The following is a 23091-nucleotide window of genomic DNA, read 5'->3' as shown; positions in this document are numbered from 1 at the left end:
GTGTTTGAGTGTGTCCCCTCCAAGGCTCAAGGATGCTTTAGTGTCTCTTCATATAAAGTCTTGAATGATGAGGTTGATTCCCTGGGAGGGCACGTGCTGCAGATGAATTCTGGTGCTTCACTGTCGAGCTGCTCTCTGTAGATCTGCACCCCACTGTGCAGCTGGGGCAGGAGAGCTCTGCTCTGCTGCTCCGTCTCCATCAGTCTTCTCTGCCTTGTTCAAAATGATAGCTCTTTCCCATCAGTGATGCCTGAGAGCTAAGCCCTGCAAACCCCAAGCCCCACAGAGCCTGCTGACAAGGAAATCCACGCTCCATCCCACCCGTGCCCCGAGGAACGGAGGCGCATGAAAGGCTGCGCTCAGGCCGCGTTATCAGATCCAAAGTGGAAACCAAAGAGAGAGAAAGGCTGAAAGATGAGCCAGATGGGAATGCCTGTTGCTTTCACCTTTGATCCACATAGTGCTTTGATGTGGTATTTCAGTCCCTCAGACGAGGTAACTTATCCCAGTCTGCAGCTCATGGCACCTCTGATGGATATAAATGAGGCAGCAAGCCGAGCTCCTGGGCTCTCGCTGAGGCTCTGCCAGTCACAGGCATAATTCAGTCCCAGCTCCCTTCCAGTGCCCATTTTTTTTCTCTGCCTGCTGAGTCTAAAAGGAAATTCCCTCAAATAAATACAAAAGCACTTGATGTTCATCTAATGGCATTTCAGGGAAAGGAAGCATGAAACCACACAAGTTATTCATCTCCATAAAATGGTTTTATCAGGACCCAGAACACAATTCCTTAGCCTGAGGTGGTCTGATCTTCTTTGTGAGACGTAAATGCATGACATTATGTGCAGAATGGGTGCTGCTTAAGAACCCAGATAGATACAGAGCAGGCATGTGGGAATGATCAGCATAAAATATTTCCTTTTAATGATGTGCACACTTCTGTTCCTTTGAGGGAGAACAGTATGTGCAGTGAATACTTCAGCACATTTTTCTAGTGATATGGAGGTCTTGATCTGCTGGTGAGGGCTCAGACTCAAGTGTTATTTGTGTCACTCTCAGCCAAAGGTTTGCTTCTCCATTTCTCTGTGCATGGAAAACCCTGTGCCCAGGTTTGCCAACAGCAAAATAGAAACAAAGTCCACGGCCATGTGCTCACCATTTGGACAATAACCCAACCTGGAAAAACAGTCTCCAAACATCCTGGGGTTTGCTCCTCTCTGCAGTCAACACCAGAAATCTGTCCCAAAGAACAGAAAGAGGGGTATTAGTTTAAACAAGAACTCCTCAATGTGCACATGAAACAAATCCTGGGAAGGGAGCAGAGCTGGAGCTGTTCTTACTTGCTTTCTTCTGTACAGGCTTTAATTGCACATTATTCATTAATCCTTTGCTCTTCTGAGCAAACAGATCTGTTTCAAGACACTTGTATTACATAAAAAGCCAGAAACCCTTCTGGATGAGTGTGTATGTACACATTCACCCAAAGGAGCACTGCTGGTCCTCATTTCCCAGTGCAAGTGCTGTGCTAGAGCTGACAGAAATTAGCATCTGTTGTGTGGCTTTGTTAGGCTGGTTTTGACATTGGTTTTACAAAATCCACGTGGGAACCCCAAGATAATTGCCTAGAACACTCTCAGGAGCGGCACTTGGAGGGAGATGGATCTGCAGGACTGCTTGGAGCTACAGGAGGCATCTCACTGAGGAGATTCCTCCTGTCATCCCTCAGCATTTTGTGCCTGCTGTCACCCCCCTGTGTTTGCTCTGCTGTCAGACCTCATGAAGATTAGACATTCAGTTCTGGTTCTACAACTGCACTGATCACAGTGATATGGTTTAATGATCAATAATGGACAGCATCGTTCTATCCCTGGGCCATGGAAACAGGAAGAGACTAACAACTGTGCTGCAGGAGAGGGCAAATCCTCCTTGTCCAGGGGTTTGATCTCTGTAACACAGCTGCCATCATGCTTAAAATGGGAGAAAAGTTATCCAGAAACAGAAATGAGGCAGAGAAAGGTGAAGAAGCAAATGCAGGGAGCACAGCAATGTGTTTACGGGTCCCTGTCACTCTCAGACTGCACGCTCAGGAGAATCAAACACAACTGTTGCTCTGTTGTTCTTCAGCAGCTCTGCTTTCAATTCAATAGGAACGACTCCTGGTCCCACAGGGAGGAGAACAGGGTAACTGGTGCAGCAGGGAGACCTTCTGAGCTGGATCTGGAGCCAGACTAGCAACTGGCCAAAGTCATCTCTGATAGAACAGTGCCAAGACCAGCTCAGCGTTCTTCAGCTCCCCTGGGCTTCGGCAGGGACAAACCTGGCTGGGCTGTGCTCAGCCTGGATAACCCAGCTGTGGCAGGGCCCAAGCCCAGCAAACCCATCGGGCACTTGCCAGCCTGACACGTGTGAGTTCGTGAACTGCAGCTGGTGCTGGCCCCGGGTCCCGTTTTCCCTCGACATCCCGAGCAAATCCAACCAGGCCTCACCACAGAGCCTGGGAGACCGTGGGCAGGAAGGGATCAAATTTTCCAGTTTTGCCTCAAGTGTGTCACCACATCAGCACACAACTGCTTTGCCTCATGCCAGTGTGTTGTGTCACACCTCATATTTCACAGGATAAAACACAGCCCAGTGATGCGAGTCCCTTCTCTTGCAGGACTGCTGGTATTTATGGAGATAGCCATTACCAGGAAGCCAGGATTTAGGGCACGCAAGGGCTGGTGGTGGCACAGAGCCCTTGCTACTGGTGGGTGGGATTGCTTTACCTCTCCCTGAACTCCAGCCAGGCCACTCAGCACATCTCCAGCCACAAGAAGTTTCCAGCTGTTTTGGTTTGAAGCACCAGAGGAGGGGGAGAAGCGGGGGAGGCTCTATCAGCTCTTCCCAGGGAATGTGGTTCAGTTCCTCGCACCTCATCTTTGGTCAGGAAACTGAGATGGGATAGGCAAAGCTGCTGAGCCTACTTAGACCGAATACCTCAAGAAAATATGCAGAGCCAAATTATGTCTTGCTAACTTCTCCCAGCCCAACACCTTCCACAGCTCTGTTGCAGGGAAGTGAGGGCAGCACTGGGACCTTTTCCTTGGCCCCTGCTGTGGAACTCCTGGGCTCTCACATGCTCTCAATGGTGGGGAAAGCCACTGCTGAGAGCTGAAGCACCAAGAACAGCAGATTCAGGCAGATCCTAGGTTCCACGGTCCTTGTGCCCAGTGTTTCCTGCTGCTGAGTGATTCTGACAGCCTCTTCTATGGATTTTAAGAGGGACACAGTGGAGAGGAGCCAGGGTGAACATTCCCATGCAAGGAAAATGAGGTGACTGTGTCAGAGTAACTGGCACAGACTGGATCCAGCCCTCCCTTGGGAGCAACAATTCAGCCACGGGTGTCTGGTTTTTTCCTGCAACTCAGCTCAGGGTTTCAAGAACCCTGAGCCCTCTGTGGTCAATGGTGGATGTACTCCAAGCATGGGAAGACATGGCCACCCCTGAAAAGCACAGCCAACATGCCCTGGTCTACCTTTCCCAGCAGGGATACAGCAAGGAGAGCACAGCACAGAGATGGGGGCACACACCCTGCAGAGCACAGAGCACAGAGCCTCCCAGAGCCTACACACAGCAGCAAGGAGCTGTGGGGTCAAAATAACCCTCTGCCCACTCTACCCACCACTATCATCCACATCCTGACATTATTCACATCCTGATCCTCTCCCAGCAATGCGGATGACTGGGGAGCTCAGGGCACGGGTCATTGAAGGAGGCATTCACTGTCACTGCAGAGCAGCTGGAGCCACACACAACAGCTGAGGGGTCCTGGCCCAAAGCCAGGCACGGGGACATCAGTGGGAGGTGAGCTAGAGGAGTCTGGGCTGCGTGAGCCATCCAAGATCAGGCATCCATGACTCCAGAGGGATGAAACGAGGGCAGCTTGGAGAAAAACCAATTGTTGTGTTTCAGTCCAGCAGGCAGCAAAACACCACGCAGCCCTCGCTCAATCCCCCATGGTGGGATGGGGAAGATGATTGGAAAAAAGGCCAAACCCATGGGATGAGACAAAGACAGTTTACTAGGACAGAAAAGGAAGGAAAATAATAATAATAATAATGATAAAAGAATACACAAAACAAGTGATGCACAAACCAACTGCTTACCACTCACTGAGCAATGTCCAGTCAGTCTAGCAGCACTCACCACCCCTGCCTAACTCTCCCCATTTTCTTTGTCCAGCATGCTGCCTCATGGTCTGGAATATCCCTTAGGTCTGTGGGATAAGCTCTCCTGGCTGTGTCCCCTCCCAGTTTCTTTTGCCCCCTCCAGCCTCCTTGCTGGCAGGGCAGCATGAGAGGATGAAAAGTCCTTGGCCACTACTCAGCAACAACTAAAACATCAACATTATTCTCATCCCGAATCTAAAACACAGCACTGTACCAGATACTAAGCAGCTAAAAATAACCTTCTTCCAGCTGAAACCAAGACATTGTCAAATCAGCATCACAATGCCTTGCCTCAGTTTCTTCAAACTGGGGACAATAGGATGTGTTCCCATGAGGCTCTGGGGAGTGGAAGTTCTCAGATAGTGGAGACACTGTAATTCTTTTATCTGGGCAACAGGGAGAAAAGAGAAAGAAATAAAACCAGTTCATTCCTTAGAGCTGCTATTTTGATGTTCCTTGCAATCCCTCTGTTTTGGCTTCAGATGTATGGTCTGCTCTGGGTTTTTGGTCTTTTTCCCCACTGTGATGCTATTTATGGCAGAAAGGGGATTTCATCATCTCCCCTTGGCCATTCTCAGCAGCAGCTCTTGTCCCCCTCCCCGCCCTGCTCCCCTTGGTCTAATAAACTTTTTTTTGCTTGGTCCAGTTTCCTTCCTTGCACATCATCTCTTACATCACCTCTGTACTTATCTCAGGTTCTATCATTTCCTATTTCCAAGCACCTCTGAGAACAGCAATAAACACCATGAACAGCAGAGTCTCGGCACCACGCAGCAACTGCAGGCAGTGGTTCTAAGTGACAGAAAACCAGCCTGGAAATCTAACATTTCTTCACCACAGGACACCCACTTGGTAATAACTGGGCACCAGTTCATTATGAAAAGCAGTATGTACAGCTCCTCACCCTACAGGAAGATCCAGGCCAGAAAAAGTGAAGATTTGTTAAGCAGGACCCCATTCTTACGTGCCCTCTGCTGCTCCCAACTGGCATTGAAATTCCCTCTTCTCACAATGATTTATGGCTAAATGCTACCATTATAAAGCAGAACCAGACTACTTCTGTGCAAGATAACACTCATTAGGCAGACTTTCTGACTCAATTTTTTTCGCTGTTTCATTGATTATTTTTACATTGTAATGTGCAAAAACCTATTCATGTCTTTATTAGCCTGACTTGTTTCCTACGTTTATGGAAAAGATCTTTCTTTGATAACAGTTGTTATTGCTGGAATGAATGTCAGACCATGATCTGCTGTAATACATCTTTCTGAATTGCCTTCTCTAATTTTATTAGTTGGGGGAAAAAAAAAACCAAACCACCTAATTTAAAGAGATAAAACCTTCTGGAAGTGGAACATTGCCACTAATTAGGATAACAAGAACATAGGTATGAGTTGCTGGGGATACTGGAGTCTAAGCTTCTTTTTCTAACACAAGAAGAGGCATATTTTTCTGGAACAGTCTTTCTTCTCTTACTGAAATTCTGCTGCTTTGAGGGAAATTATTGACATTAATCTCTTTATCCATGATTCCCTTAGGAAAAATGCTGACCAGGATTCAGCAGCTCCAGATTCAGGTTCTGGGTTTGCTACAAATACCCTGCACGACCTTGAGCAAGCCACTGTTGTCCTGTGACTTAGTTTTTCCATCTGTAAAATGGCAGTAATGATAAATCCTGTGTTTTATTGCCAGCTCTTGCATTACACATATCTGCAGAGAACTGCTCACTGAATCTCCTCATGCCTTGGCGCCTCATCTCTAAAAGGGGAATAATAATATTTCTCTTGTCTACTTATTTTGACTACATTTTGTTCATGTTTGGATGTACTGGAAGTACTGTGGGAGTCTGCCCCAGGATGCAAACAGCACATTTCTCTTCTCTCTCACTGCAGGCAGGTACTGTTTGACCCTTGAGTGTCTGCTGTGCTGTCTGTGGTGGTTTGACCCCTCAGGGAAAGCTGCTCTGTCAGTGACTGAACTGACTGATTTGCACTGAAGCACGAGGGAGGCACTCACAGAGAGCACTGTGGTAGATAAATTGCAGGGTAACATCCTCACTATGGTCAGCAGCAAACATTTAGGGGACAGAACATCTTGAATTCACACTATCTCTGCACATCAACATCTAATTACTGCCATACCTCCAGCCCCACAACTTTTGCTCAGCTAAAAACCACATCCATGATGCTAGGAGTCCCACCTGGATCTAAAATTATACACACCTTACAAGGAAGAGACCACTGACACATTTTTATAGCTGATAGCTCCATTTAAAACCAGAATATCCTCACATGACTACTGGAGAGAGAATTAGGGTAAGCAGAGATATAAATGTCTACAATGAGCAACCTTTTATCTTTGCTGCAGAGGTGACCTACACCATGGTGACACAGAAGATTTAATATAGTGCCCAGCTGGGGGAAGGAATTTTGCACAATATTAGATGACAGAGTTGTTCCATTGTTTAAGTACCACAGGCATTATTAGTCGGTCACGAGACTGGGGTACAAACTCACAGGCTGTGCCTCTCACATCTGCCTTTGAACAAGGTTGCCTGTGTAATTATGTATGTGAAGTATGTCTGCCTGTAAACACCAAATTCATGCAGCTGAATTTTGATTTAAAAATTCCTCCCAACCCTCCAAGCAGACACATCAGTCTTCACTGCCTACCCAGCTTAAAGTAAGACCTGATTCCTCCTGGATTGATTGCATTTCAGTAGCAGGGGAGGAGTACAGACACATTTGCAGGATCCATTCTACCATTTTTCAGTGTGAAGAAGAGCAGCTGAACTCAAGGCAACACTTGACATTGAGCAAAAAAGGACAGAGCCCCTTTAGAGATGTGAATTTCTTCCTCTTTAGTAAACATCCATTATTTAGTGTCTCTGCATGACCAAATTATTATTCTTTTTCAGACATTTTTCTGGAATTCTCTGGATTCCACAATCTGCTGTTAAACTGCTGGTACAGTTAGATCAATATGAAAAGCCAGTTTGTTCAACAGCACTTTTCCAGGCAGAGTTACAGAATGTCAGCTGTTTGAACCCAGAGAAAATAACAGCTCTCCTCTGTTTATGTTTCCAATGGGTGCATTCAGATTATAGCTCATCAAAATGAAGATATTATGGGCAACTATGCCTCATTTTCTTGTAAGGAAGCTGGAATACCAAGAGCTGGTTGAGAAACCAAGGGATGGAATTTTAAAAGCAGCACGGGCAGTTCTTGTTCCCATCTCCCTGCCTTGCAGCACCATCTAGAGAGATGCTGTCAGAATCACACCCACTGCAAACCTCGGGAAGCTCCAGTTCCCTGGACAAACAAACCTGGCTCAGTGATTAACCTGCTCAAAAAACTGAGAGTTTGACAGCCTTAAAACCTGAAATCCTTCTGCAGCAAGATAAAGGCAAGAATATGATCAATTTTCCCAGGAGCCCCTCAATTCCTGTGCAGAGAATGCACCTCCAGCAATGACAGAGGTAACCCAGACACTTTGCTGTTTTTTTCTCCAGAAACTTTCCTGCAGAAGAACTTCTCCGGCAGAGAAGTATTCCATCTGCAAAAGGATGGTGGGGTTTTTCAGGGCAAAATGCACTTCACGGTCCATTAATCCTGAATTTGGCACAAGCTGATTGCTCAGGCTTCAAAAGAGTGCAATATTTCACCTCCTCCGTGTATCGACTCAATTACACAAGATAAAACGTGGTGGGATTGACCTTCAGCTGATCACTGGAGCATAAGGTCTGCCTGCCCTTCACATGGCCTGGGCACCCAAACAGTGATACGAGGACAGGAGCACAGGGAAGGAGTTTCTAAGCACAAGCAAAGGAGTTTGCAGTTTAAAAGCTGGAGTTTGAAATATGTCTCTGATTAACTTGCCATTAAAAAAAAAAAAGTATGCTTATCTATTCACCTCGAAATAGAATGTTCTTCTGAATATGGAGTGGTTTTTTCCACCAGAAGCCAGATCCAAATGCCACAGTAGTAACTGGAAAGTTCCCCACCAGGCCCTGGCTGTGGGAGGAGGTGGGTGCAGGAATGTGCCAGTGCAGGCAGCATTGCTGTCTCCAGCCTCACTGGGAGCAGCAGCAGGGAACAGGCATTAAAAACCAGATAAAAGGGCAAAGGAAGACACAGGCTCCAATCCCAGGGCACTGGGCTTAGGCACAGGCATGCAATAGCCCTGAACACTGCCAGGACACACTGAGGAGATGTGTTTAGGGATGTGTGCTGTCTTAGAGGGGAAAATATGATCTGGGTGTTTTATGATCAGATCAAGTCCAACATTCTGATGTGGTTGTTTGCCCTTGCCATGCCTGTAGGGAGGACACACCAGGACCCAATTCCCCTGATGGTTGAACATATTCTTCTCATTTCCAGCCTTTATTTTTCATTACCAGGCAGAATAGAACTACCAGCTCTTATCTGTTATGAAAACCTTCCGAAGTCATCAGGTTAGTCCAGCACTGTCCACCTTCAGTAAATAAATCCGTGTTGCCTTTTAGCCCAGTTCTCTTTGCCATCGTGTCTGCTATTATTCTTTCTTGCTAAATTTATCCCAAAGTCTTGTATTTTATTTGGATCAGATTTCAATCATTTTTCCTCTTTTTAAAAGCTGGAAGAATTTTTCCTGTTCTCAAACTGTGTTGTGTTGCTCATGCAGGGATGCTGTTACACAGCCAGATAGAAAGTGCTCTTGGATGTCTGAGTCATAAATTAGAATATTCCAGCTGAAAGGTGCCTGTAATGATCATTTAGCCCAAATCATTGTCGCGTTATGATCCTGATGATTTGTTCCACTTGCATGAGGTAATTTCTGTCTCCATGCATTCATTTCCTCTGTGTACATTTCCACTACATTTTATACATTCATTTGTGTCCTGCCTCCCCCCCTTTCACCACCTCTGCCCCTCCTCTCCTTCCTCCCCTGCTATGTATGCCTGAGGAACATTTTGCTATTTGTTTTAATTTCCTTTGCTAGATCTACCTTAGCTTTACTTCTGGCACGTTTCCCTTTATGCCTACACTTCCTAACTTCCAAGACGTCGTTTTCTTTGATTAATCCTTTTTTTCCATTCCTTCCACTCCCTTTGCTTATTCCTAATATCCACTTTGAAGTGGTTATTCACCAAGTCTGGACCCATTCCTTGCAGTTTTATCCCTCTGTGTACAAGTCCCAAATACTTTTATAGCCCCTGCATAAATTACGAGCCTGCCCAACAACCAAAACTTTTTTTAAGTTGGCAAAAATCAGAAAGAAAAATACGTTAATTGCTGCTGTGTACCAACTTCCAGCACACTGGGGTTCCTACTGGGTTCATGTTCTCCATCCAAATGAGATATTCCAAAAGGTTTTTTCTAAAAGATCATGGCAAGACCACTGATGGCAGGAGAAATTTCTCTTGACCTCCAGCCACAGCAGCAGTGCCAAGAGAAGGCAGGAAGGTCATTAGCTGTTCTCATGGTATAAAAATTGTTACAGTAGATTAAAAATTAGCATGAAGAAATGAAGCACACACATATATTTTTAAAGGCTCTGTCAGGCAGCCAAAGTGAAAGCAGATTTCACCAGACCACGAAGAATGAAACGCGTGCGTTAGGCCTTGCATGGCTGCAGCTTATTTCCTTGCTAAATTCCAAGGTTCAGGTCTCTCCCGCTGAGGCAGAAGGGCTGCTCAAGAAAACTCCCCAAATATCTTAAATTAGCAGAGGGGATTTTTTCCCCCCTGTTTTTCCCAGCACAAGTTTGCCCAGGCGGTTCAATAAAACGAGATAACATTTGCAGAGAACGTGGCTGTGATTACAGTCCCTGTTCTACCGCGTGTGTAAACACTGCTGCTCTGGGAGGGTTTAAGCCAGGGAGTCTCCTGCTGATCCGTGGGCAGCAGCTGCCCTGGCAGTGCTGGGCAGTGGCCACTGCTGTTCCCATGGGGGTTTGTCAGATGTCCCCTGGAATAAAGGCGTGGGATGCCCTGGAGGGAGCCCAGGCCTCCTGTCACATCTGCCCCACACTGGGACTGACAGAGCAGCTGGGAAAAGTCATTTTAGTCTCTTCTGAAAAGTCAAACACCATTATTGTTGTTTTAAATGGCTCGTTTACTTTCAGGGAACATCCTGGATTGTTCGGGATCAGGGGAAAAAAAAGCCACTTGTAATTGTTTGGAAAAACAGAAAATTGACTGGAAGCAAAGGGAATAAATAGCCAGGAAGGGGTGGGAGTCAGAAGGAAAAAACCAAATGGGATGTGGGCGTGGGGATGGATGAAGGGTTGGACTGGGGATAGACCTGGGGATGGATGGGACATGGAGATGGGGACGGGTATGAAGATGGACATGGGAATGAACATGGGGCTGATGTGGGGCTGGACATGGAGATGGACGTGGAGATGGACAGGGATGGATGTGGGGATGGACTGGAGAAGAATGTGAAGATGGACGTGGGGATGGACGTGGGGATGGACATGGGGATGGCCACGAATACGGACACGGACATGGGGATGGACATTGACATGGCCGTGTGGAGGGACATGGACAAGGACATGGGGATGGCTGTGGGGATGGCCGTGAGGATGGCCATGAACACGGACATGGGGATGGACATGGGGATGGCCGTGTGGTTGGCCATGAACACAGACATGGGGATGGACATGGGGATGGCCGTGTGGATGGCCATGAACATGGACATGGGGATGGACACGCACATGGGGATGGACACGGACACGGGGATGGACACGGGCAGGGGGATGGACACGGATAAGGGGATGGGCAGCGGAACTCTGCTGTCGCGGCCGCGGTTTCGGGCGGAGCGGCGCGGTGCCGGCGGAAGGCGGCGGGCGCTGCACCACGCGGAAGTGCCGGTCGGGCCGGGGCGATGGCGGCGCCCGGCGGCCGCGGGGGCCCGGGCTGGGGGGCCCCGGTCCCGCCCAGGGGCGTCCCGGCCCCGGCCCTCTGAGCGCTCCCGCTCACGGCCCTCTGACGGGTCTCCGCCCCGACCCTCTGGGGGCGGCCGCCGCGTCTGCCGCGGGCCCCGGGCTGGGCTCGGCCCGGCGGGGCGGGGGGCCATGGCCACCCGGCGTCTCACGGACGCGTTCTTGTTGTTGCGGAACAACGCGGTGCAGAGCCGGCAGCTGCTGGCCGAGCAAGTGAGTAGTTTCGGCTCCTCCAGCCCTCTGAATTCACGTAGCATGGCTGCTGCGGTGAGTCTCCTCCCTTCATCCTTCTGTACTCGCCGCGCCCCGGGCTGCCGGGCCGGGCCGTGCCCCGCCCCGGTTCCCCCTTCCTCCGAACCCTCTCCTCGAACCCCCTCCCTCCCCGACCTTCCTCCCTCTGCCCTCTGTCCCTCCCCACCCTGGTGGTTCCTGTTTCCCCACTCCTTCACGTTGAAGGAATAGAAGAGATCTGTGTGTGCTGCTCGCTCCGTGCGTAATAACTCAGTCGCTGTTCTGACAGCTTCGTGGTAGCGCTGACAGGAGGGGTTTGATGCCTTCTCACACCAGAAAGGAGTAAATTCATACAGCAGAACTCTTCTATTCACCTCACTGTGGGCACTGTTGAATACACTGGTGTAGTTTAGTGCCATTGCTGAAATTTCTCCATAAGTTGCTCTGATGTTCATTGCCCTTTATGTTTATCCCCAAATACAAATGATACTCAAACACATCTGTGAGAAAGGGGATTCTAGATTCTAGTGTAACTCCTCTTTACAGAAACTACCAAAAGTTACTGGTTCACAGGAGTTTCTGTAACTTTTTCTAGCTTTTGAGCTAGTCAGGCTGTGATGGGCAGCTTGGCAGCTCAGCTCTGCTCAGGTTTTCACACTTCATGTTTAAACTCATCATTTATTTGTCACGGCCACCGGTAAATATCTGCTGGCAGTCTCATCACTCCAAATAGCTTCACATTAATGCATTTTTGTTGGGAAAAGCAGTGCTGCCTGTTGCTGGCAATGGTCTTTGTTCATTGCTAACTGTGTTACACCTATGTCTAAAGCTGTGCATTAAATTGCATTTGCAGAACAGGAAATGTCAACAGTAATTTGTATTTTACATGTGTACCTTGGCTCTGCTTTTAGTCCTTGTACATTTTTTAATGTCACTTCTGTAGATCCTTGGGGTTTTTTTTAAAACATCACCTCGAAAAAGTGAATATTTTAAGAAAGTTTTATATTTTAAAAATATCACCTAAAAAAATATTCAAAAATATTCTGAACTCCCAACTCCTGAGCAATGAAACTGCACTTTACTCAGCAGCCAGAGCAATAACATTTAGCCCCTGCATCAAATATTGACTGGCAGTGTTTGTTAACATTAATGGAAGGTTTTTGCTGGGCTCACTCCAGTGCAGCAGGGGCTCTCAGTGACTGGGAGCTGTCCTCGTGTGCAGGGGGTGAGGGGAGCCATTTCTGGCCCTGGTGGGCATCTCAGAGTCCCACAAGGGATCTGCTTCAGCCGGAGTGTGCAGGTGTCTGTGAGCTGAGTGTCCCTCATGGTTTAGCTGCCTGGTGCTGGCAGAGCTGCAGGTTTCCCTGGGCTGGTGCCCCTGGCAGAGCTGCTGAGTGCCAGCAGGCCAGGCTGGCAAATTCCAGCCCTGAGTTCAGCACTTCAGCTCCCCTGAGTTCATCTCCAGCTTTCTCCTTGAGAGATCCTTTGCTGTGAGAACTCTGTCAAGAATTCCTTTCCTAAACTCAGACCATCAAAGCAGCATCTTTAACAGTGGAGTCCCGTTCCTAAAGCTTGGGGAATCTCCTAAGAGATCATCAGCTGAAGCTGCTTTGTTAAACAGCAAGGATTCTGTCCAGTTTTAGGTCTGACTTTGTTAATCTTGGAGTGAAATAGCCTTTTGCTCACACATCCCCTCCCCAGTGCCAGGGCTGATGGACAGAAGGTGCAGATTCCTGTCCTGGGGTATTTTTTCAGATGCCTGCAGGGTTAATGTTCCCTGAAGGCAGAGCACAGCTCAGGTGTGTACAGAAGTGACTGAACATTTGCTTTTGCATTTTGTCCTCTGCTGTGTTTGATCCTGAGAGAACTGGGGTGCTTGTCAATAAAAGTCCTACAGAAGCTTCTCTGTGCCCCCTCCAGTCATAACCAAAGCCAGTGGATGCTGGGTGCTGCAGTCAGACTGCCCTTGCTGTCATTCTTCACTGGATTCTCTTGCAGCTTTTCTGCCTGACATTTCAGCATTTAGAAACCTCACTGTGCAATTACTTTGTAAAACAAACCAAGCTCTGCACTTGATCTCTTATGTTCTTGTTGTTTACCAAGGAACTGAAATGTTTTTTTAAAAGTTGGTGTATTAAGCAAAATGCTGACTTAAAATGCAATATCATGATGTATTTATTGATTAGCCATGTCTTAAAAGCCAGTTTGTTTGTTTGTTCTTGGTAAACCATCATGCTTTAAAAATAAATCAGTATTTTCTCAACTGACCATGCCCTATATCTGTCCTATGTCTCTTTTTTCCCTTTTATCTTTTGCTGTCTCTAACTGGATGGGGCTGATGGGATCCACAAATCACTTCAGGAGCTGGATGAGGTATTGTTTTCACATTTTATTCTGCCGTGGTGCATCAAGCCTACATCACTGAGCTGAAAGAGTCTTTTTTTTATTCTGCTAGTTTATAGAATTTCATTGTATAGGATGAAGTGTCTTTGCACAGTAGGACAGGCTGCATAGAGAAATCAAGCATTTTGTGATGTTATATTATAAATAGATAAATGTATGAACCAATCTGACTTACTGTGGGCCCTGTGGGTAGAGTGACTTTGCACAGCAAAGCCATTAACTGTTCTTCATGCTGTGCATAAATGATGCAAACTTTATTGATCAGGAAATAAGGTCAGGGATAAAGAAATTGCTTTCAAGAAAGAGTTGCTCAGGAAGGAAGGGGGATTGTTTTTTTAAAAAGGGATGGGGTAGGGAACCACAAAACTTTCCAGGCCTGATAAAGGAAAATTACAAATTTGGGAGAAAATAGGAAGGGAAGTGTTTGTGTGGAAGCCTTCCCAAGTAATTAGTTAATGTTGTGAGAGGTATCATTGATGATCAGCTCCAGTTCTGCCTTGGCTGTTTGTGTTTAGCACAATTTAATTATCACTAAGTAATTTAACCATTTGAGATGCATGTCAGTTTGCAAGAGTGTTTGTTCTTCAGAATAACATTGCTTGAGAACAAGCAGTTACAATGAATGTTTTTGCTGAGCTTTTCCCAAATGCAGATTTCAAACTTGCCAGGCCCAATATGAACTGTGCTGCAACATTGGCTGTGAATTGTTGTCTGATGGAAATGCACCAACATGGGAACTACTTGAATTCTCACTGCAACTCCACCTTTCTTCCTGGGAAATTTGCAACGAATTTATTCTAAGAGTAACTCTGAGCTTTCAGATGCTGCAGAGGAGGGAGGGTGTGGGTCGTTAGCACAGAGAGCCGAACCAGGAGATGAGATGTTTGACCACAAGCAGACCCATCTCTGAGGTTAATTTCTATGGGAAGGCATAGATACACATTTTCTGGTGCTCAAGGGTTGGGATCTAATTAGCAGCAAGCTAATTGTCTGTCTCTTTCCCCCTGCAGCTGGCTGATGACCGCATGGCCCTGGTGTCGGGGATCAGCCTGGACCCCGAGGCTGCCATCGGCGTCACCAAGCGCCTGCCTCCCAAATGGGTGGACGGGGCAGATGAGGTGGGTTTGTGCCCTGGCACATCCAGCTGGACCTCCCACGGAGGGATTTGGTACTGTTGTCACTCCCGTTCTGTCAGTTTTGTAGCAGAAATAGTATTGGAAGAAAGATTCAAATAGGAATTTAAGTTCAAATTTTTGTTTGAAGCTGGTGAGGGGTCCAGTTGAACAGACCCTAAAATGGTGGAGATGAGCAGTTCAGTGATTGAAAACAGGAAATATTATTGCTTTCTAGCATGAGAATTTTTCTGTCTCTTCAGTCTAGATCCCTTGCAAGTTTTGGAAATATTTGGACAAATGCAAGGGAGTGATTCTGGAAGCATCTAATTAAAAACCTTTTCCAGTATTTGGAGTGTGAAGCTATTCTTGAGTTGCAGAAAATCCTTTTTTTTAAATGTACACTCAGAACGCATGTTGGCTCATCAGTTTGTGTGGACAGAACCCGTTGTGCAGAAAGATGCTTAGTCTCCTTTTTACAGCTATCATAATCACCCTTACAGATTTATTTTTAATTACTTGGTTGAAAGCATGGCATTTAACTTCTACTGTTGAGTTGAGGCTATTCAATTTCTGACAGAGTTGAAGGTCAGAATTTCCTTCAGTTGAAGGCCTGAATTTCCATTTATTTTTTGGAAGTTGGCTAAATCTTCTAGCTGTGATGCTGTATAATTATAAAAATATTATTCTAACTTAATGAAGCACATTTGGAAGCAGCAGTCTTGTCTAAGATTAATGAGTAGGTTTAAAAAAGTAGCAAACTCAAAGTCTGTTAAGAGTATCAGTTTCTTAGTCAGCTTTTTATGTGGCTTTTAATAATATTTGGTTTGCCTTTCATGCCACAGATTCCTCTCAATGATTTTTGTCTAACATTTGTCAGAACCTTTTCCCCTGATGCATGAATTAATTCCCTTTCTTCCTGTTGGGCTTTCTGTTTTAGATTCAGTATGATATTGCCAGGGTTAAACAGAAGATGAAAGAATTAGCCAGTCTTCATGATAAACATTTAAACAGACCCACACTGGATGACAGCAGTGAAGAGGAACGGGCAATAGAAATAACAACCCAGGAGATCACACAGGTACAGAGTGCTTTGGGTCCTAAACCTCCAGTCTGGCACATCTTTAATGCATTAGGATGAGGCAGTGGTTTGTTCTGAGCAAAGGATTTATTTTGTGAGCAGTGTTGGAGCAAGCCAGAAGTCCTGGGCTCTGCTCTGAACTGCCCAACACGTCACTCAAACCTCCCCGTTCTTTCCCTTGCCTGTGTGATTTTCTACTTGGAACAGGATTGGGAGATTATCAGATCAAATTTACAGTTACTTCAGAGAAATCTGTATCTGCAGATGTCTGTTCTGAGGCTTGCAGTCCAGCTAATTATAATGAAGCAAATGTCTTTGGTCAGAGGGAGTTGTGTTACTCTGCTGCCTTGTTAGCTCAAACCTATTTGTTCATTTATGTTCTGTTTCCATGTCTTTTCAAACATTGCACAGGACAAATTAAAAAAATTACTTTTAAAAATGTAGAAATCCAAATATTAGTCTTCAATGTGGCACTTTTGCAATGTGCTGTTTACAGTGTGTGCTGCTCTGTTTCTGCACTAATGGAATTGTTCTCTCAGTTATTCCACAGGTGTCAGAGAGCAGTGCAGGTGTTGCAGAGCAGGTCACGAACTTGCACAGAGCAAGAAGCACGTGTTCTCAGGAACGTGGTGTCTTCCTTAGCACAGGCCCTGCAGGACCTCTCCACCAACTTTAGGCATGCACAGTCTGACTATCTCAAACGTAAGCATAAGAGGAGGGACAGTAATGCATGGGCCCCTTCTGTGGAGAGCACTCACTGAGCTGTGCTTGTGTTCTTGGCTGGGAAAACTGGAGCACGGAAGGGTTAAGTGATGCACACAGGACTAGCTAGAGGCTGGAATTGCAGAGTTTGTGGTTTCAAACTGCTTTGTTCTACTTCTTTTTCTTGTTGCTGAAGAAGAAATGTCATAGTTGAGCGTATCAACAAAACCGTATTTCATCCATCCACGATTTTAATGCATTTTGCTTCTCAAATCGTGGTTTGCAGAGCTGCATCTGTTACACTGGTGGAGTGGCACTGGTCTTCAGCCATGATACCTGCTGCAGATGGCAGGCTGTGACAGATAAAGCTTAAGAGCTAGCTGTGATAAATTAAAATCCTGTATCCATAAACAGATTGGAAGTGGAACCATTTCTGTTTAAAAGTAAAATTTCGTTCTATTCTAAGCTGACAGATTTTTTAAATCTTGAAAGAAACCCACAAAAACTGTATTTTTAAATTTAACATTGATATTTCTTCCTCCTGTGGTATAAATGGCACAGGTGGAACTGAAGATCACAGTTCAGACAAGGATTGTTCCCAAGAGAATTTGTTACAAAATAGCCCGGAGTGACCACACTTTAAGGCTCTTAACCTTGCAAAGTTTTTAACTTCATGGAAAATAACAACTTAAAAATCACTGATTTAATCAGTCTTGCAAGTCTGGTTGAATTTGTTACGCTTTTTTTAAATAGTAAGTCTGACAGTTAAAATTTAAATATTGTGATTTATGTCATTTACTACCCAGATTTTCTTTTTTGTGCTTTTCTGTCTGGTGCTTCAGATCTTACCCTGATTATAATGTGCTTAAATATCTTGCTCAAACATAGTTTGTCTTTTACAGGTATGAAGAATAGAGAAGAAAGGTCCAAACACTTCTTTGACACCTCAGTCCCACTGATGGATGATGGGGAGGATGATACACTTTATGATAGAGTAAGTTGTTATTACACAAATTCAATACGAATTGCATTTTCTCTTCTCAGACTGTAAATATCTGACTTACGAAATCTTGTTATGCTTTTAATTATTTCCATGTTGTTAATATTAGTTCAACATGCAAATCTTCTGTTTCAACAGGGTTTTACAGATGACCAACTGGCATTGGTGGAGCAAAACACGCTGATGGTGGAAGAGAGGGAGCGAGAAATCCGTCAGATCGTGCAGTCAATCTCTGATCTCAACGAGATATTTAGGGACCTGGGAGCAATGATAGTAGAACAGGTACATGGACAGCACAGTGTTAGTGAGAAATGGGACATTCCATGTGGTGTGAAGGCTTCCAGACTCACTTTTCCTAATTTACTTCTTCATGCTCGGGTTTCCTCTGCTTGAAATCTGCCACAAGTTGAGTTAATGAAAATTAATAAAAAATCAACTAGTAATGTGGGTTAGACTTAAAAGACACAGAAAGCCAAAGTTCACTTGGTTCTTTTCCCCGAGATCAGTTTATGTTGAATTTGTCAGCCAAAAGCACCTGGTCTGGAATTAAGATGATTGTAAGGGATGTGATGTGAGATGGTGACAGAGCTGCTCTTAGGAACTGAGCAAGGAATTTGCTTAATGAAGTCCCAACTAGTTCTGTAAAAGTTCATTGTTTACGTAGCTCATGAGCTGTTTGCTGTGAGTGTTGTTAATTACTCTGCTGCTTATGATAACATTTGCTTTGTGAAGTTCATTTAGGTTCAATTTGGTGCTTGTTTTCTCCATTTTATTTAGGGAACAGTTCTAGATAGAATTGACTATAATATTGAACAGTCATGTATGAAAACTGAAGAGGGTCTAAAACAACTGCATAAGGTAAGCTGATGGAATACTTTAGCCATTTTGCATATCTAACAAGCTTTTAGAATTAAATAGCTGTTAAGGTATTGAGTCAATTTTCAGTTGGACAGTGTCCCTTTTAGAAATTCCTTGTGTACAGTATGAAATGTCCAGCTCTACTGTAAGAGGAGCTTCCCATGTAACTTCTCTTAATGTCATGCTTGATGCCTCGAGTTGATTTCTTCAAAGGCTTTCTGGGCATCCAACCAATGTGCTTTGATATTTATATTGCTGACCTGGTGGGACCTGTCTGCAATTCCTGTTCTCTTTGAAAAGCCAGGCACTTGGGAATGGGGCTGGTCATTGGGTACCTCACTGCCAATTTTAGTTTGAAAACATTATCTCGATCATGTGAGCAGAAAGAATAATTATTAATGTTTTCTTTTACCATCTGACACTTGTCAGATGTCAGGTCCAGCCTCTTTCTTTAATGGGAAGTTTTGCTATGAACACCTGAAAAGTTTTAAAAGTGTTGATCTCAGCAGATCAGAGTTCTGTGGTCATTTTGTTTTGGTTTCATTTTGTTTTGGTTTCATTTTGAAGGCTTATTAATTAAAAACAAAATACAAGCTTTGTTTTGTTTAGCTTCTATTAACAGACTTTCATTTGGCTTTTGGAGAGTTTCCTCTGTGTTGTATCTTATTAATTCCTCTGCAAAAAGGAGGAGAGGGATGAGAAAATATGGTTAGAAGAAAGAAGGAATGAAGCAGAAAACTTGAGAACCAACTCAAAAATAAAGATTTCCGTTCTAATTGAAATTAAATGAAAATGCTGAAATTAAATGAAACAGCTGACCAGGTACAACAAATGTGCCTATTACAAAAGGAATTTTGCTGTGAATTTTAATGTCCTTCAAACATGATACAGGAATCTTATCTCAGCAGACTGAGTCTTTAAACAAGGGTGCATGTGACTTCAGCGTGCATTTACCTTCCCTGGAGCTTCTGGTGCAGATCAGTTATTGTGTGGGAATTGCCTGCAAGATACACTTACACTAAACAGGAGTCTGTTTTTCAGCCTTGCAGAAATCTAATTATTAACTCTTTCCTCTGTGTTTTACAGGCAGAGCAATATCAAAAGAAGAATCGGAAGATGCTCGTTATTTTAATTTTGTTTGTTATAGTAATTGTCCTTATTGTTGTTCTTATTGGTGTAAAGTCACACTAGGTTTCGCTTCATTTTCTCATTTTTGGAGTTTCTGTGAACTTTTTCCCCAATGTGAATGGATGGACCTGCACTCCAGGAAGCTGCCTTTGAATGTACGAGCCCTCGTGGTGCAACGTCTGTGCAATGTTTCTGTAGAATTCTTCCAAGTACAAGTTTGGTGGTCTGTGAGGTGTTTGTAAGGATTATATGGAAAATGTCAGGAAATTTGATACTCCCACACAAAAAAAAAAAAATTGGTGCTCTATGCAGAGGTATTTTGAAACACAGTACTTAAGAATAATTAAAAATTGAAGTTTACCAGTGACTACAGTAATTAGTGTGTTACTGTGAACAAAAATGTGTTGTCTTCTATATTCCTATGTCATAATTGTTACAGGCTTCAAATTTAAACTATGTTACTGATTCAATGGGACTGGATGTCAAAAATTGATCTTGATGTAAAATCTGTTGAGACACAAAATTGTTTGACTGAATGCCCATTCTTCCAGACTCAAAAACTCCAAAGTACTGGATAGGCAGCTAAAAAGGAAAGCCTTTAGCAATCAGAACATAATCCAACCCCTCTGATCTTAATTTAGATACTGCACCATTACGGAGAATCAGTGGTACTTGATCTTGTAAATAACAAGATGTAATCACTGGCATAATTTAACATGTTTAGTTAATTAAAAAATTTTCTGAGCTTGAGTAATCATGGGAATGATTTGCCTTCATTGGGATGATCATATATTTTTTTCATGCATTATTTTTTTAGTTAAAGCACAGACATTACATTAAAGCAGTGAAGTTAAGCTGGAAAAATGGAGCAGAAAGCCAAAGAGAGAACCTCTCTGGCCTACTGCAGTGGGTCTTGGATGTTTCAAACTGTAGCTGCTGGATCAATTGTTTATTTTACAATGCATTTGTCCATATGGGTTCTGTTTTTTGTATAAGGAGTGGCTTCACTACAGTAGATATTACATCCATTTTCCCTGACAGAAAGAAAATTCTCTTTCAAATGTCTGCCTGGGAGAGGACGTGATTGTGGTCTTTTACTGACCATGAGAGGTGTCATGCAAGTGACACGTTACAAGGCCTTCAGTGGAGAATTTGGGGTTTTCACTGCTTTTTTCAGTGGAACACTTTGCTGCAGGCCGTACAACAGAAATTAAGGCAACATATAAGTAATAGAATACTCTTAATTTAATTCAGGCCTGAAGTGATGTGCAATTGTAGAGGCCTTGTCTTAATATTTTTAATATTGCTTTTTCTATGTGTGGTTGTTTTTTTATTTCCCCAAAGGGACTGTCACTTCCTTCATTTTCTGACTGATACAAGTGCTCCCCACAGACCTGCAGAGATGCTCTGCTCCAAGCCCCAGAAGTGCAGGTTCACAACACTGTGATCCTGAAGTTGCATCTGTTGCCTGCCTTGAGTTTCTTTACTCTGTGCTAAAGAGGACTTGAGATGTGGCTTTAAACTGACCATTTTCAGGGATGGACCTGAAAGCAAAGACTGCAAAAACACGAAAGCCTTGGCTTTTTGTGGGGCTTATGGAAAGCTTTGTACCACTCTTGTTACCTCTAGAGAAAGGGGATGTTGAACCACCAAAACTGCCAGTTCAAACTCTGCATGGAATTCATGGAGTAAATTGGTGAAAGGAAGAATGAGGCTTGTGTTGGGTGTGCAGCTCCCCTGTTCTGGTGATAGATCTTTCTATGATCGTGAGTAAAACTACTGTCTCCCTCGTGCTGGCTGCATCACTTGGTGTGAAGCAGCACATGGCTATAATTTAATATACTGTATTTGCAACTTTCTCTCTAACATGAGATTGTGTTATTTATTTCTGTCTTGACCGGTGCTTTTGACATTTTATCATGGCAGATGGTTTCAAAGAAGTAATAAAACACTTCCAAACTAATTGGGCAATTATTCCTTTTTTTAATTTAAATTATAAACTGAAACATACTTTTGTGATGTTAACATGTTTCTATTCTTCATAATAAATGAAAGTGGCAGTGATGTGAAATATCTTTTTTTAAAAAGTAACTTTCTGTAACACAATGTCATTTGCATTGTCAAGAGTTATTTCCCGTGAGTTATGCCCACTGTCTACCTATTTTCTACCCAAATTCTGTATGAGGAAATGCATTTTTAATGAGCTTAAACTCAGATGTCAAGTGTCCTATGTAACTTGAGCTAGAATTTATTGAAGCTTGATTCTGTTGAGGAAGAAAACTCAGGACAGGCCGGGTTCTGAATAATTGCTGGTGTGGGGCTTATTCTGAGCCAGTCTGAATAACTGTCAGCCGTTCAACCAAACCTGCTGCTGTGCTTTGTGGGAGTATCCCCACAAATGGGATCTGTCTGTGTGCCTTTGGGCAAGGAAAGCCCAGAAAGCCACAGCAGCTGCTGCCTCCTCAGCTGTCCCAGGAGCTGCCTGAGCCTCCTGCCTTCGCTTCTGCCCAGCCCTGGAGATCTCTGTGTGCTGCTGCAGGCAGAGCTGGACCCTCTCTCAGCCTGGGGCTTCTTCAGGGGTGCTGGATTCTTCTCAGCCTGTATGGAAGCTCAGATTCCTTACAAAAGAACAGAACAGCATTGCAAAGCAGCTCCCAAGGATTTGTGTCTCCTCACCTGGTGGGAATGGCCTGTAAAGCTGTTGGCTAGTACACAGTTTCTCCATTAAAATGCATGTAAGCGTGCAAAAAATGAGCTGCAACTTATTAACAGAAATTATTAAATGCCAAAAGGACAGTATTTAATGCACTGTAATAGCAAATTTGTTTTTACAGCAAGTTTTCTCTAGAAACTGAAAAGTAATGTGGAAGAATTGGTTTTTCTCTTGCTGATTTATGGAATGTGCTAAAAATTGGATATCTATCCTTAATGCTGTGTTCACTGCCTAGATTGCATTGATTTAAGGTTTGCTTTTATGAACCACAACACAAAGGAGTCTTAACTCTTTTGCTTAAGTTTTTGGAAACTGCTTTTGGTACAGCCTTGCAGAACTTAAGTTCTTGGATAGGTTACAGTGAAACTGATTTTTTTGGGGAAAAAATATGCTTACTATTTAAAAAACCCAAACCAAAAAGCCACCTTAAACAAAACTCATTAAAACAGGGAATTCTTTATAATTTTACATATTAATTGGGATGGATTGTGTAAGATTATATTTTACTGGCTTAATTCCATGAATACTTGTAGAGGATCAATAACTGGAAGACAGGTCCTTGCTGCAGCTTCTGCTGAAGCTCAGACAAATAGAAATGCTTGCAGCTGGTGGCGGTGGGATGTTCCTGTCACAGGGAGTTTCTGTAGGTAAAATTGATTTCCTCAGTCCATTCCCTTCACCAGGACCCTCCTCGGCTGCCTTTAGTTGCAACACAGGATCGTGGGTTAGG

The 23091-nt window shown here is 44.2% G+C and overlaps 1 protein-coding gene across 4 annotated transcripts; it reads left to right on the top strand.

Annotated features, from left to right (window-relative positions):
* Positions 1 to 11029: 11029 nt before the first annotated feature.
* STX16 (syntaxin 16) lies at positions 11030 to 21611 on the top strand. Of its 4 annotated transcripts, none has more exons than XM_038159218.1 (9): positions 11034 to 11346; positions 13693 to 13737; positions 14778 to 14885; positions 15820 to 15960; positions 16500 to 16662; positions 17565 to 17656; positions 17801 to 17944; positions 18440 to 18520; positions 19607 to 21611. In XM_038159218.1, exons 1-9 carry the CDS (start codon positions 11266 to 11268, stop codon positions 19709 to 19711), a joined length of 960 nt encoding a protein of 319 aa, XP_038015146.1. In that variant the 5' UTR covers positions 11034 to 11265; the 3' UTR covers positions 19712 to 21611. The 4 variants fall into 4 exon arrangements, with proteins under 4 accessions (XP_038015148.1, XP_038015146.1, XP_038015145.1 ...); XM_038159217.1 differs by having other exon boundaries at positions 11035 to 11400; positions 13726 to 13737; XM_038159219.1 differs by having other exon boundaries at positions 11036 to 11346; positions 13726 to 13737.
* The last annotated feature ends 1480 nt before the right edge of the window (positions 21612 to 23091 follow it).

Source organism: Motacilla alba, chromosome 20, assembly GCF_015832195.1.
Source record: "Motacilla alba alba isolate MOTALB_02 chromosome 20, Motacilla_alba_V1.0_pri, whole genome shotgun sequence".
Classification (NCBI taxonomy): domain Eukaryota; kingdom Metazoa; phylum Chordata; class Aves; order Passeriformes; family Motacillidae; genus Motacilla; species Motacilla alba.
Note: the sequence above shows the minus strand (reverse complement) of the source record. Positions and strands in the feature narration are given on the sequence as shown.

Bases quoted from the DNA above. Each gene is read 5' to 3' on its own strand.
- STX16 (XM_038159217.1), top strand. From the start codon at position 11,266: ATGGCCACCCGGCGTCTCACGGACGCGTTCTTGTTGTTGCGGAACAAC. The intron at 14,886-15,819 runs GTGGGTTTGTGC...TTTCTGTTTTAG, and splicing joins GGGTGGACGGGGCAGATGAG to ATTCAGTATGATATTGCCAG. The intron at 17,657-17,800 runs GTAAGTTGTTAT...CTGTTTCAACAG, and splicing joins ATGATACACTTTATGATAGA to GGTTTTACAGATGACCAACT.